Source organism: Mauremys mutica, chromosome 1, assembly GCF_020497125.1.
Source record: "Mauremys mutica isolate MM-2020 ecotype Southern chromosome 1, ASM2049712v1, whole genome shotgun sequence".
NCBI lineage: Eukaryota > Metazoa > Chordata > Testudines > Geoemydidae > Mauremys > Mauremys mutica.
The window spans coordinates 360,354,152-360,369,493 of NC_059072.1; the positions used below are offsets into that span (position 1 = coordinate 360,354,152).

The 15,342-nt window shown below is 43.3% G+C and overlaps 2 protein-coding genes across 2 annotated transcripts; both read left to right on the forward strand.

Moving 5' to 3' along the window:
- The first annotated feature begins 1,752 nt into the window (after window positions 1-1,752).
- LOC123362095 (olfactory receptor 51G2-like) lies at window positions 1,753-2,724 on the forward strand. The gene has a single exon (XM_045002401.1). It carries the CDS (start codon window positions 1,753-1,755, stop codon window positions 2,722-2,724), a length of 972 nt encoding a protein of 323 aa, XP_044858336.1.
- An 11,176-nt stretch (window positions 2,725-13,900) lies between these two features.
- LOC123356216 (olfactory receptor 51G2-like) lies at window positions 13,901-14,836 on the forward strand. The gene has a single exon (XM_044999215.1). The coding sequence runs from the start codon at window positions 13,901-13,903 to the stop codon at window positions 14,834-14,836; it is 936 nt and encodes a 311-aa protein (XP_044855150.1).
- The last annotated feature ends 506 nt before the right edge of the window (window positions 14,837-15,342 follow it).

The following is a 15,342-nucleotide window of genomic DNA, read 5'->3' on the forward strand; positions in this document are numbered from 1 at the left end:
GACTTTTGTTTGCTGAGAAGTGACTGAATGAGGGTGGAGACACTGCAATCTTTTCAGGTTGTGAAGAAATCCAGATCAGAGTTTTAAGTCCCACTCTAACCTGAGAAATCATCTCTGAGAGAAGATCAGAGAGGAAAGATGTGTGTACGAAAGTACAGATGTATAGATGTTATGCCAAAACTTTTCATTGTAATACAAATATTAGAAACCAAACATCCATGACATGCCGGTATATTGAAAGCCAGCAGCAGAGTTGTTGGAATCCCTACAGGAAGGACCAATGGTAACTTTATTACTTAATGGCTTTCACTTTAGAAAGTATTTCAGAAGTGCTCCACATACTGTTTGCAATGGGTTTGTGCTATTAACCCTTTTTTCAGTGAACAGCTGTATGATTTCGTCACCTGGTAACTGACCAGGAGTTGTTTATAACACTTACATTCAGGGTCAAGAACACAATCCCTCAGCAATATCTAGGCAAAACTTTCCAAAAAGTCATGACAGAACAGAATCGTTGGTCTGTGTTTCAGCAGAGTGGAGCTGAGGTGCAGGAAAGGGGAGTGAAATAGTGGTTGTATGTAATTTATGCCCATCACTGCTTACACGAGCATGGCTGAAGTAACTTGCACACTCAATCGGTTATTAGTGTTTTCACTATTCACCCATATGTGAAGCTAACCCCACATCCTCGCAACTGAAGTAACTATCTGTGTTAGCTTTTAACTTGCCAAAAGCTACAGATCATTGCATGGGGAGAGGATGCAGGTCCTGTGAGGATGAAGAGAAGGCTGTAGGATGATTGAACTCTCTGGATTCAGTCTACATAGCCCAGAAAAAGCACTTCAGCTCCCCTTGGATGGATTTTTGGGAGTCAGAGTGTATTACCAGGAGCATTTGGTAAGAGACAGTTAACAGACTCCTGTTCTGATTGAATTTATACATGTAAACCTGGAGTGATGCCATTCAAGTCAATTCTATTGAATTTAGAACTTATGCCTAAGAATGTATCTCATGTACTGCAAAGAGGCAGTGACTTAATTTGGACTCTCAGAAGCGGAGAAAATAAAAAAAAAAGATATACAATGAGGCAATGAAACATGTTTATAAATAGCTTCAGTGCAGCACAAATAAATACAATTACAATTTTCCCCATGCACTTGCCAAGTATTTACACACGTGTCATGATACAATGGGCCATACTCAGAAGTGGAGGGCCAGAAAGAGCGTCTGTGGGAAATTCACAATTGTAAAATCACACAGCGCTCAAGTAGACGATGGAACTCCCAGCTACAAGATATCAATGGGCCAAGAGTTTGGCAGGATTCAAAGAGGGACGGGATGTTTATATAGGTAAGCTGAAAATCCAATTAGAATAGTTAGAATTGTTACAAAAACTCTTTCATGAATTCTAAATCTTCCTGTTTTGCACCACAACATTTGTCTAACTAGTGGGTGCAGGATATTTCAAAGCTCCATATTGCAGGGTGTCTTCCACTTCCTCTGAAACATCTGAAACTGGTCACTGGATACTAGGCTAGATAGACTATGGGCCTGATCCACTCTGGCAATGCCTATCTTTCTATTAGTTGTGTAAATCCAAGACTATGTTTTTGCTGATCTTCCTTGAGCTCCTGGGAGCCTCTAGACTTGAACTGAGAGCAGAAAGAAGTGTCATTAATTATCATCTAGTCTCCTGTCCTTTTTCCTTTTAGGAAGGAAAGTTCAGAACTCCTCGGACCTGCCCAGTACATTATGTCACCTGTCAATGACACCAAATTCAACTCTGCAGTGTTCCTTCTCACCGGGATACCTGGGCAGGAAGACTCCCATCTCTGGATCTCTGTCCCCTTCTGCTTAATGTATGTTCTTTCTGTAGTAGGAAATTCAGTCATTCTGTTCATTATAAAAACAGATCCAAGCCTCCATGAGCCCATGTACATTTTCCTTTCCATGTTGGCCATCACAGACCTAGGCTTATTGATAGCCACCATGCCAACGACACTGGGTATATTCTTGTTTAACTCTAAGGAGATCAGCCACGATGCCTGTTTTGCCCAGCTGTTCTTCATCCACTTGCTTAAATGCACTGAATCCTCTGTGCTCTTGTTAATGGCCTTTGACCGCTTCATCGCGATCCATGACCCACTGAGATATGCTTCCATCTTAACTCTGCAAAGAATAAGCAAAATGGGACTGGCATTTGCGCTAAGAGGGGTGGCTGTGATACTCCCACTCCCTTTTCTCCTTCAACAATTACGATACTGTCGATCCAATGTCCTCTCCCATTGCTATTGCATAAACCAGGACGTCATGAAGATGGCTTGTTCGGATATCAGAGTAAACAGCATCTATGGCTTGTCTCTTTCACTCTTGACTGTGGGACTGGACTCGCTGCTCATCTTTCTCTCGTATGTGATGATCCTCAAAACAGCGCTGAGTATCACGTCCCACGCGGAGTGCCTCAGGGCCCTGAATACCTGCGTCTCCCACCTCTGTGCCGTCCTGCTCTTCTACACGCCAATGACCGGGCTGTCTGTAATACACAGATTGGGGGAGGGCTCTTCTCCCTTGCTTAAGATTCTCCTGGGTTATATCTACATGCTCGTCCCGCCCCTGATGAACCCAATTGTGTACAGCATGAAAAGCAAACACCTTCGTGCAAGGATAATCAGAGCGTACTGTGACAGGTTAGATAACAGAAACCTCCTTGGGGTTGCCAACTGATGTGCCAAGATTACTTCTGCCCCTGCTTACCCTGCCAGCTTGGGACTCCAGCACCCTGTCTTGCTGAACCAGACACACCAGTCTGCTCCAACACAGTCCCAGGATCTGGACCATGTGCTCCAAAGCTGCAGACTTAACTTAAAGCTGCTTAAGAAGTGTTCTTGTCTTTAGCACTCAGATACCCAACTCCCAATGGGGTCTAAACCCAAATAAATCTGTTTTACCCTGTATAACGCTTATGCAGGGTAAACTCATAAATTGTTCGCCCTCTATAACACTGATAGAGAGAGATGCACAGCTGTACCTCCCCCCCTCCCAGGTATTAATACATACTCTGGGTTAATTAATAAGTAAAAAGTGATTTTATGAAATACAGAAAGTAGGATTTAAGTGGTTCCAATTAGTGACAATAAAATAAAAACAGCAAGTCTAAGCCTAATACAGTAATAAAACTGAATACAGATAAAATCTCACCCTTAGAGAAGTTTCAATAAGTTTCTTTCACAGACTGGATGCCTTCCTATTCTGAGCACACCAGTCTGAGCACACAGTCTGGGTCTCCCCACAGCAGCCTGGGCTCCTGTGGTACTTCTTACCATGGCCCAACCGGGCGGACAGAGGCCCAGCGGAAGTGGAGAAGTAGGGGGAAGGGCCTAGTGGAAGAGATGGGACAGAGGGCGGGGGCCCTGGGGAAAATGAGCAGGGGTTGTGGCAAGACTGCACCAATACTCACCCCAAAAAGGAGTTTGGTGGGGGGCTCCTGAGTAAAGGAGGAGGATGGGGCCATCAGGTAGGAGACCTTGTGTTTTAGAGAAGACTGAATTAATGTGAATCCTCAAAGGGGGCTCTTGTTTTAAGTACTCCAGGTGAGAGTAAGTCATTGCAGTTCACTTGCAAGTTCATTTTTTTACAGTTCATTTGCAGGAGTTATATATCCTCGCTGAATTCACAAGAGCATTCAGAGGAGCAACTTGTTCAAGTTGCAGCCAGGATGATTATCCATTAAAGACAATGACTCACAGAGTCACAGAATTTAAGGCCAGGAGGAGCCATTAGAACATGTAGTCCAGAGATTCTCAAACTGAGGGGCAGACCACCCTGGTGGTGCAGAATCTATTCGGGGGGGGGGGTGAGAGAGAGAGAAGCTTTAGGAAAATAATACTTTCAGTACAAATTTTACCCCCAGCAATGAATAACTAGCAAAGCTGATTCCTCCAGACAGATCAGGTTCTCAGACCGCGCTGTTCATTTCACTCTATGTAGCATGGTGCATTTTGATGGATTTCTGTTAAGCTTGAATAGAATTATACAAAGTCATTGACATCTGCACAAGAATCCGTTTGCAAAGACATTTTGTTGTAAGCAGGGACCACAATTTTGTTTTTGCTCTTATTCCAATGGACCATTGGCTCATTCATGCAACAACAACAAAAATCAAGTGAAAAACAAAAAAGCCAAAGTAATTTTTTGAAGCCCTGCCCCACATATATCAGTATATGTATTTGTGTGGCAGGGGCGTAAACTCTTACTGACACAAGGAGGGGGGCAGGGGGAGGGCATGATCAAATATGTTGAGAGCTATTGATCTAGTTCGACCTCCTGTATAGCACAGGTATATACTTTCACCCAGTTACCCCTGTATTGAGCCCAATGACTTGTTCCTCTAAAGCGTCTCTTCCAGGAAGGCAGCCAGTCTTTGTTTGGAGGTATCAGGAGAATCCCACACCTCCCTTGGGAGTTTGTTCCATTGGTTAAGCACCCTTGCTGTTAAAAATGTGTGCCTCATTTCCAAATTGTTTTTTTGTCTGGCTTCAGTTTCCTGTCATTCATTCAAGTTATACATTTGCCTGTAAGATTAAAGAACCCGTTAGTAGCTGGTATTTCGTCTGTGTGAACGTGCTTGCACACTGTCATCAAGTCAGCTCTCAATCTGCCCTGCATCTACACACTACGCCCCTGTTTATACAGCCGAGGGTAAGTTGGAAATAACAGAGGAGGAGAAAGTCCTGGATCTATTAGTCAGTCCCAGGATGACTGTAAGCCACTGATGTGATGCGGCTGTGAACAAAGCAAAGGAGATCCTACAATGTGTCAGGTGAGACTGGGAGGTATTAGCATCCTTACACAAGGCACTGTTGAGACCGGCTGTGACAAACTATGTGAAATTCTGGTAACTTGTATTCAAGAAAGATGAAACTGGAATAGTGTGGAGAAGGACTCCTAGGATGGTGAGGGAAATGGAGAGGCTGTCTTATATGGAGACTGAAAAAGCTTGGCTGGTTTTAGTCTAAGAAAATGCAGGCTGAGCAGGGATCAGATTGCTCTATAAAGACATCGTGGGAGCAGGGGTGGAAACACCAAGGAGGGAGCAGAAGTAAAGGACAGTGTTGGCACAAGAACAAACTGGCCTGGAGCAAAGTGAGGCTGGGAAGGAGAAGGAGGTTTCTGACCATTAGAACAGGGAGGTTCTGGAACAGCCTCTCAACAGCAGCAGTGAGGGGCAAACAACCCAGCTCATTTGAACATGGAGCTAGAAAGATTTATGCAGTGGGTGATATGCCGGGGTCACTTTTGATAGCAGGGGCCTGGGCTCTGGAAACCAGGAGGTCCCTTCCAGATCTGTGGGCGGGCAGGGGGTTGTTTGGACCCAATAGAGAGCTAGGAGCAGGCAATTGGAGCTGGGCTTTGGTCACACTCCTTTCTATTAAGACTGTGCATGGCCTTGCTTATCCAGCATGTGCATGTCTCATGTCTGAACGAGAGGAAGAGACCCTCTGAGCTGTGCCGCAGGAACCAGTGATTTTCCAAGACAGCCACTGCTATATCCAGCTGGTATAACCCCGTTTCTTACAACTGGAGGCTTTGTAGCCCACTGCAGAGGAACACAGCGTCTCTGCCACTGATGGACTATGTGACCAGAAATATCAACTAACTAACCCTCAGTACTTTTGTTTGTGGGTGTGCCGCTTGAGAAACGGCCAGCAATGACAGCTCCTGGGATTTCATTGGGAGTCTTGCACTGTTGCCTGTATTTCTTAATGCCCCAAGTTATGGAACCAAGACACTGCGTGGAGAATCTCAGCTTTCAATTTTCTTTAAAAAACGTTCCTTTTTCAAAGTGAATTGCAGAAAAGCTAGAAAACTAGGGCTGTTGATTAATCACAGTCAACACACACGATTAACTCAAAAAATTAATTGGGTATAAAAAAAAATCATAATTAATCGCAGTTTTAATTGTACTATTAAACAATAGAACACCAAATGAAATTTAGTAAATATTTTGGATGTTTTTCTACTTTTTACATATATTGTATTCTGTGTTGTAATTGAAATCAAAGTGCATGTTATTTTTGATTGCCAACATTTGCACTGTAAAAATGATAAACAAAAAAACCTGTAGTTTTCAATTCACCTCATACAAGTGCTGTAGTATAATCTCTTTGTTGTGAAAGTGCAATTTACAAATGTAGATTTTATTTGTTAAATAACTGCTTTCAAAAACAAAACAACATAAAACTTCAGAGCCTACAAGTTCACTCAGTCCCAGTTCTTGTTCAAGTTTCTTTACATTTACAGGCAATAATGCTGCCTGCTTCTCAATTACAATGTCACCAGAAAGTGAGAAGAGGAATTTGCATGGCACTTTTGTAGCTCGCATTGCAAGGTACTTATATGCCAGATGGGCTAAACATTCGTATGCCCCTTGATGCTGCAGCCACCATTGCGGAGGACGTGCTTCTATGCTGATGACGCTAGTGAAAAAAACTAATGTGTTAACTAAATTTGTGACTGACCTCCCTGGGGGAGAATTGTAAGTCCCCTGCTCTGTTTTACCCTAATTCTGCCATATATTTCATGTTATAGCTGTATTGGATGATGACCCAGAACATGTGGTTCATTTTAAGAACACTTTCACTGCCGATTTCAAAAAACACAAAGAAGGCGCTAATATGAGATTTCTAAAGATAACTACAGCATGTAGCCCAAGGTTTAAGAATCAGAAGTTCCTTCCGAAATCTGAGAGGGAAGAGGTGAGGAGCATGCTTTCACAAGTCTTAAAAGAGCAACACTCCAATGTGGAACCTACAGAACCCGAACCACCAAAAAAGAAAATCAACCTTCTGCTGGTGGCATCTGACTCAGATAATGGAAATGAACATGCGTTCGTCTGCAATGCTTTGGATTATTATTGAGCAGAACACATCATCAGCATGGACGCATGTCCCCTGGAATGGTCGTTGAAGGATGAAGGGATATAAGAATCTTTATCTCATCTGGCATGTAAATATATTGTGACGCCAGCTATAACAGTGGCATGTGAACACCTCTTCTCACTTGCAGGTGACATTGTAAACAAGGAGCGGGCAGCTTTATCCCCTGCAAATGTAAACAAACTTGTTTCTCTGAGCTATTGGCAGAACAAGAAGTAGGACTGAGTAGACTTGCAGGCTATAAAATTTTACATTGTTCTATTTTTGAATTAAAGTTTTTACATATAATTCTACATTTGTAAGTTCAACTTTCATGATAAAGAGATTGTACTTCAGTACCGGTATTAGGTGAATTTAAAAATATTATTTCTTTTGTTCTTTTATGGTGCAGTACTTGTAATCAAAAATACATATAAAGTGACCACTGTACACTTTGTATTCTGTGTCGTAATTCAAATCAATACATTTGAAAATGTAGAAAACATGCAAAATATTTAAATAAATGATAGCTTATTATTGTTTAACAGTGCAATTAACTGTGATTAATCACAATTATTTTTAATTGCATGATTAAATCACAATTATTTTTTTTATCACTTGACATCCCTTTAGAAAATCTAAAGCAGCTGACCCCAAAGGCTCGTAAACCAAAGGCAAATAAAAATGAACTCCACATTAATGTATCTCATTACTTCTAAACCAATCTCATGGTTTTTGGGGGAGTGACATACTTGTTGACTGAGGCTTCGCGATACTGCGTAATGAGTTCAAATGATCTGAAAAACAACTAGCAAATGAAACAAAAAATAACAGCAATTTTTTTTCAAAGTATGTGAGAAGCAGTAAGACTGTCAAACAATCAATGGGACCACTGGACGATGAGGTTATAAAGGAGCTGTCAAGGAAGATTAGGCTGTTACAGAGAGGTTAAATGAAACCTTTGAATTGGTCATCACTGCAGAGGATGTGAGGAAGATTCCCAAAACTGAGCCATTCTTTTTAGGTGACACATATGAGGAACTGTTCCACATTCAGGTGTCAATAGAGGACGTTATGATGCTGCATCCATATTCATCATAGTGGTATAAATATGACAGAATTATGAAGCATCTGGTACAATATATGGCTTGTGAGGTATCATTAGAAAAGTTATGATTTCCTGAATATGATTATCCTATGTGTGTGCATGTATCATTTTTGTACCCGAAGTTAGAGATATATTAGGACCAGACCACATGACACTGAACTCCATTTTGGTACACATATTTTTCCACAGACTGGGCTGGGAACTTGGCTTGAGACAAAGGGTTCCTCTTATATGGAAAAACAATATGAGGCAGGGAGTGACATCCTCTCTTGGCCTCACTCCCCACACAAAAGAACTCCTGGATACACCTGAGTAACAAAGATTAAACTGGGCCAAGTATTGGACCCAGGCTAAAGGGATTTCTAGCCTGTGTATTAAAACTTTGTGGACTGCTTGTATCATCAATCAGGGTGACAAACTGACAATTCATATCCTATCTATATAATTTATTAGGCTCAGTCCATGGCTCTGTTTATTTTTCCACACTCTGGGCTGGGAAATTGTCTCAAAACAAAAGGTCCTCACCCTATGGAAAAACTATACAAGGTTGGGAGTGAAATCATTTCTTGGACTCACTCCCTACACAAGAGATCTCCTCAAAACACCTGAGTCAGAAAGACTGGCCTGCTGGAAATGATGGTCTCAGGCTATCACTTATAATCACTTCAAATCCATGTTTTTTGTAGTTAATAAATGTGTTTTATGCTTTATCTTTACTAGTACATCTCTAGCAAAAATCTCAGTTCTGTGTACAAATGCTTTTGCGTATTTTTCCCACATCAGTGGGAAAAGTGACTTTAATCAATGAGCTTACACGGTACAGAATCCTTTGCAGTGCAATATAGTATAATTTTGGGTTGTACTCCAACAAGGGTGCAAGGCAGGGGAGCTTGGAAATTGGCTGTTCTCTCCTGCTTGTCTTGGAGTGGCTTAGGTAAAGCACTCAGGCAGCTCAGTTGGGTGTGTGGCACCACCTGCTGTCATGCTGGGTGATAACAGAGATTGCACAGGCTGGCTGTGTTACCACAAAAGTAGTGTAAGATTGGCCAGCCCAGCTGGAGGGTTAAGGGTCACATCGGTTCCCATGGCTCCCAGACTACACTCCTGGGGTGACAATCTGTCACAGTGGTCTGTGTTATTAAGCTTCCTGAATTCATAAGTAATCTACATGGACTCCAGGGAGTTACTGATGAACCCAGGAACATGAGTACCACATACTGCCTCCTCAGCCACACTGGAAAATGCATGGCACATAATAATAAGGAAAAACTTCCCTGGGCAAATGCCACAACTGGTGGAATCCCTGGATCCTGGGTCCCTTTTCATTCCTCAGGAAGAAGAGAAGGGACCTTTCCTATTGGAATGATCCAAGGGATATTTCCATGTAGGGATCCTTGTGGAATCTCCCTTTCCTGGCCTGCACCCTGGGTTTGTAATGTAGGACAGGGGGCTGCTGGGGACAAATCTGGTCCTATATTCTATTCTTATTATTTTATTATATCATTATAATTTATTTTATCTCATTTCAGCAAGAGCAGAGTTGTGATAGCATCATTGTTACCACTCAGCCACCCCCAAGGTATCTATGTGACAAATCAGAACTATACAAACAGTGATGACAAGCCTGTATTCCAGAAATAGATTTTCTAGCAGGGCTGGAGCTGCAGTCCCGACGGGGAGCATTTGGCCTCCTGCAGTTTGCTATTGGCTGTGACGAGGGTTAGTGCTAGTGCACGCGAAGCCAAGCAGCTGAGTTTCCCTGATGGCCAAGTGGCCCCCAAGGGAATGTGCAGACATGCTTCATAAAGACGGCTCCCCACTTATCTGAACAGATACTGCCTGCTGCCCATGCAACCTCCTCCATGAATCCTTGTCCTTTTGGGTGAAGACCTCTGGTGTCAGTGGCTCCCCTTCTAGCAGTATTAGGTACGTTGGAAGGTTTCATTATCTTTGAAATGTGCAGTGAAGGGGAAAGGCTGCAGGTTGTTTCCATTTGCAGATGTTCTGTGCAGCGGCAGAGGACTCAGCTGGACTGTTAGGGTGACTCAGTGACAGGGCTGGAAGACAGGCAGCACTAGGTAGCTTGGAAACCCCTCCCCTACATCTACCCATTGTCCTCGGTGAGTTGTTCAAGCTACACAGAAATCTGAGATTCAGAATGAGCTCGGAGCGTTAAAACCCCAAAGCACTGACTCAGGATTTCTCACGGGGTCTCATTTCTAGAGGTGCTATGTGCTCTGTCCTGATCCTGCCAGGGGCTGAGCGAGAGGAGACCGCACAGAATATCAGTGACCTGTTCCCCAATACCCTCAGGTTTATTTGCTCCTTGAAATTTAACCAGCAAATGCATTTTCAAAGGTTTTATTCTCCTTGTTAATTGTGAATGCAGGAATTCAGAGCTGATTTTCTCGCAGTAAAAGGTCTGATGGAGCATATTTCTGTTTCCTGACTGGCTGAGGGCTCTAGAATCTCTCTCTTGTAGATGTCCCTTAGAGTTCCCGGGCTTCCGGCATCTCTTCTCACTCTCTGCTCTCCGAGTGCCACATGTCAGGCCTCGTACCCTTCCCTCTCATAGGATGACATCCCATGATGCTCCCACCCTCAAATAGGCCCCAGGGGTACAGCACATCGCAGCTTGACTGTGCTTACCCTGCAGGTCTGGGTGGGTTCGGCACCCATGGTTCTTCCCTGTGGGAGGCTGTGAGTAGTGGTGAGATGAGTGACCAGCCAATCTTCTGGAACCAAAGTGGTGTATAATGTGAACTGTAGGAATAAAGGGTAACATGGGAGAATAAGAGGGTTTTCAAAAATCAGTCTGAACGCATCTGACTCCAAACCCAACTACTCTAACGGGGACCTAGACAGGCTGGGGGCCTTCAGATTTCCCCAGTGGTGTCTGTGCCTGTCAGTCTGAAGAATTTCTCAGCAACAGCTGCCTCACCTCTCTACAGACTCCCAGAACTGGCAAAACAAGCTGTGTAACGTGGATAGGGCCTGGAAATAAGCTCTTCCCAGCTTGTAGCTCTGGTGTCGTCTCTCATCCTCCCTGAAGTACTTACTGAGAGAAGTTTTTTCTTCAGCTGTTCCTTCCCAGCCTTCTTGTTTTCCAGCAGCATGATATTAAATTCAGAAGAGCCATACTGGTTTCACCCAATATAGCCATAAGACAAACATCCCAGTAGTTAACCCAATATAGCTATAAGCAAACATCCCAAGAACTGGGTTTAACCAAAACATACATTATGGCATCTCAGCTCCATGTCTGTCCCAATACCATTTTAGAGTGCTACATATTTTAGGAATATAGGACAGAGATAGTCAGAGAATGAGAGACAGAGAGCAATAGATGACTTTCCTGTGTGAAATAAAGTTCCATTTCCGTGAATATTCATGCATTTGACTTTGAAATCCACTTCCTGCAAACCTCTTTGTGCCTGAGTAACAGGTGTTGAGGATACTACGTACCAGAGACTGACAGCTCAGGGAATGAAAATTTTCTATACTAATCCCAAGGCCTGTTACCACTCCAGATACAGGCTGTAGACTGACAGAACAGAACCTGAGGAGAACCAGTCAGCTATTAACCCAGGGACAGAGGGGCTACAATACTTTTGTTTGCCGACAAGTGACTGAATGAGGGCTGAGACATTCAATCTTTTCAGATTCTGAAGAAATCCAGGTGACGGATGCTACATTTTAAGTCCCACTGTAACCTGAGAAATCATCTCTAAAAGCAGATCAGAGAGGAAATAAATGGTGGACATGTGTTTACTAAAATACAGATGTGTAAATGTTATGACAAAACTTTTAATTGTAATACAAATATTACAAACCAAACTTTCGTGACATGCCTGTATATCGAAAGCCAGCAGGAGAGTTGTTGGAATATTTCCAGGAAGGAGCAGTGGTAACTTTACTCCTTAATTCCTTTTGCTTTAGAAAGTGTTTCAGAAGTGCTCCACATACTGTTTGCAATGGCTTTGTGCTATTAACCCTTTGTTCAGCGAAGAGTTATATGATTCTGCCACCTCATAACTGCCCGGTAGCTGTTTCTAACACTTACATTCAGGGTCATGAACACAATCCCTTTGCAATAAATGTGCAAGACTTTCCAAAAAGACATAAGAGAACAGAACCACTGGTCTGTGTTTCAGGAGAGTAGAGCTGAGGTGCAGGAAAGGGGAGTGTAATAGTGATTGTATATAATTTGCAGCCACTACTGCTTACATGAGAATGGCTGAAGCAACTTGCACACTCAAGTTACTTCCTTACTTACGGATAATAGTGCAAACCTAGTGTTTTCACTATTTATCCATATGTGTCATTATCCCCACATCCACCCAACTGAAGTAACTGTGTGTGTCAGCTTGTCACTTGCCAAATATCTACAGACCATGGCATGGGGAGAGATCAGAGAGTGAGAAGAGATGCCGGTAGCCCGGGAACTCTAAGGGATATCTACAGCAGAGAGATTTTAGAGCCCTCAGCAAGGTCCTGTGAGGATGAAGAGAAGGCTGTAGGACAGGGGTAGGCAACCTATGGCACATGTGCCGAAGGTGGCACTCAAGCTGATTTTCAGTGGCACTCACACTGCCCGGGTCCTGGCCACCTGTCTGGGGAGATCTGCATTTTAATTTAATTTTAAATGAAGCTTCTTAAACATTTGAAAAAACTTATTTACTTTACATACAACAAGAGTTTAGTTATATATTATAGACATAAAAAGAGACCTTCTAAAAATGTTAAAATGCATTACTGGCACGCGAAACCTTAAATTACAGTGAATAAATGAAGACTCGGCACACCACTTCTGAAAGGTTGCCGACCACTGCTGTAGGATGATTGAACTCTCTGGATTCAGTCAACATAAGCCAGGCAAAGCACTTCAGTTCCTCTTGGAGGGATTTTTGAGGGTCAGAGTGTATCACCAGGAGCAGTTGATAAGGGAAAGTTAAAAGAGTCCTGTTCTGATTGAATTTATACATTTAAATCTGGAAAAGCAGCAAAGAGTCCTGTGGCACCTTATAGACTAACAGACGTTTTGGAGCATGAGCTTTTGTGGGTGAATACCCACTTCATTGGATGCATTTAAATCTGGGTGATGCCATTCAAGGCAATGTTATTGAATTAAGAACTTGTGCCTAAGAATATATCCCATGTACTGCAAATAGGCAGTGGCTTAATTTGGACTCTCAGGAGTAGAAAAATTTAAAAATTATATACAATGAGATAATGGAACACATTTATAAATAGCTTCAGTGCAGGACAGATAACTACAATTACAAGTTTTCACATGCAATTGCCAGGTGTTTACACACATCTCATGATACAATGGACCACATTAAGAGGTGGAGGGCCAGAAAGAGTGTCTGTGGGAAAGTCACAATTGTAAAATCACACAGTGCTGAAATAGATTGTGGAACTCTCAGCCACAAGGCATCAATGGGGCCAAGAGTTTAGCAGCATTCAACGAGGTACTGGATATTTATACAGATAACCTGAAAATATAATTAGAGTAGAGAGGATTGTTTCAAAAACTCTTCAATCAGATCTAAACTTTCCTGATTTGCACCACAAAATTTGTGTGTGCAGATTATTTCAAAGCACTCTATTGCAGGGTGTCTTCCACTTCCTCTGAAGGATCTAGAACTGGCCACTGGATACTAGGCTCCATGGACTATGGGTCTGATCCACTCTGGCAATGCCTATCTGCCATGTAAATCTAAGACTATGTTTTTGCTGATCTTCCTTGAGCTCCTTGGAGTCTCTAGACTTGCACTGAGAGCAGAAAGGTGTCTCAAGAAATGTCATCCAGTCTCCTGTCATTTTTCCTTTTAGGAAGGAAAGTTCAGAACGACTTGGACCTCCCCAGTCCATTATGTCAGCTGTCAATGACACCAAATTCAGCTCTGCAGTGTTCCTGCTCACCGGGATACCTGGGCAGGAAGACGTCCATCTCTGGATCTCTGTCCCCTTCTGCTTAGTGTATGTTATTTCTATAGTAGGAAATTCAGTCATTCTGTTCATTATAAAAACAGATCCAAGCCTCCATGAGCCCATGTACATTTTCCTTTCCATGTTGGCCGTCACAGATCTTGGCTTATCGATATCCACCATGCCAACGACACTGGGTATATTCTTGTTTAACTCTAGAGAGATCAGCCTCGATGCCTGTTTTGCCCAGCTGTTCTTCATCCACATGTTTGAATGCATTGAATCCTCTGTGCTCTTGTTGATGGCCTTTGACCGTTTAATCGCTATCCATGACCCGCTGAGATATGCTTCCATCTTAACCCTGCCAAGAATAGGTAAGATGGGACTGGTGTGTGTTCTCAGAGGGGTAACTGTAATGCTCCCATTCCCTATTCTCCTTCAACAGTTCCAATATTGTCGATCCAATGTCCTCTCCCATTGCTACTGCATAAACCAGGACGTCATAAGGATGGCTTGTTCAGATATCAGAGTAAACAGCATCTATGGCTTGTCTGTTGCTCTCTTGACGGAGGGGTTGGACTCACTGCTCATCTTCCTCTCTTATGTGATGATCCTCAAAACAGTGTTGAGCATCACGTCCCAGGCGGAGAGTCTCAGGGCTCTGAACACCTGCGTGTCCCATCTCTGCGCTGTCCTTCTCTTTTACACACCAATGATTGGCTTGTCTCTGTTACACAGATTTGGGCAGGGCTCTTCTCCCATGCTTCAGATTCTCCTGGGCTACATTTCCCTGCTTGTCCCTCCCTTGATTAATCCCCTTGTGTACAGCGTGAAAAGCAAACACCTTCGTGCGAGGATACTCAGGGTGTTCGTCAAGTGACGAGTCAGTTCATCATCCTGCTCCAGCATTGATGACATGGGAGACGAAAAATACTGGCCACCTATTCCATCCTGGACCCTTAAATCCAAGACAACATGCGCTACTGATCTCCACTATGTCGAGACATGTTCAGATGGGGTCTATGGCCTGGAGCAATTGTAGATGGGCTGGTGAGGGAGGAGAGGGCACTGGGGGAAGGAGACCAAGACAAGCAGCAGCATTTACAAAGTGACTTTGTTCGTTGAGAGCCAGGGGACTAGTTGGATGTTTGTTCATAAAGAACCCTATCAGTGCCTGCTCAGACCTCAGAATTCCTCTCAAGACAGTCAATAAAGAGAAGGCACGTGGATTTTGTTTCCCATTGCCCTAGCTCGACACTGTCCCGTCTGTTCTGCTGTCACAGTCCTGGCCCTTCCTGAGCGCTCTGTGTGCTGCAAGATCCATGGGGGCTGCACCAGCTACGGCCAGGGGCTATTCAAGGGGCACAGACACCCACCCTTCCCCTA

What these genes read in the sequence shown, in the direction of transcription:
- LOC123362095 (XM_045002401.1), top strand. Translation starts at nt 1,753, where the DNA reads ATGTCACCTGTCAATGACACCAAATTCAACTCTGCAGTGTTCCTTCTC.
- LOC123356216 (XM_044999215.1), top strand. Translation starts at nt 13,901, where the DNA reads ATGTCAGCTGTCAATGACACCAAATTCAGCTCTGCAGTGTTCCTGCTC.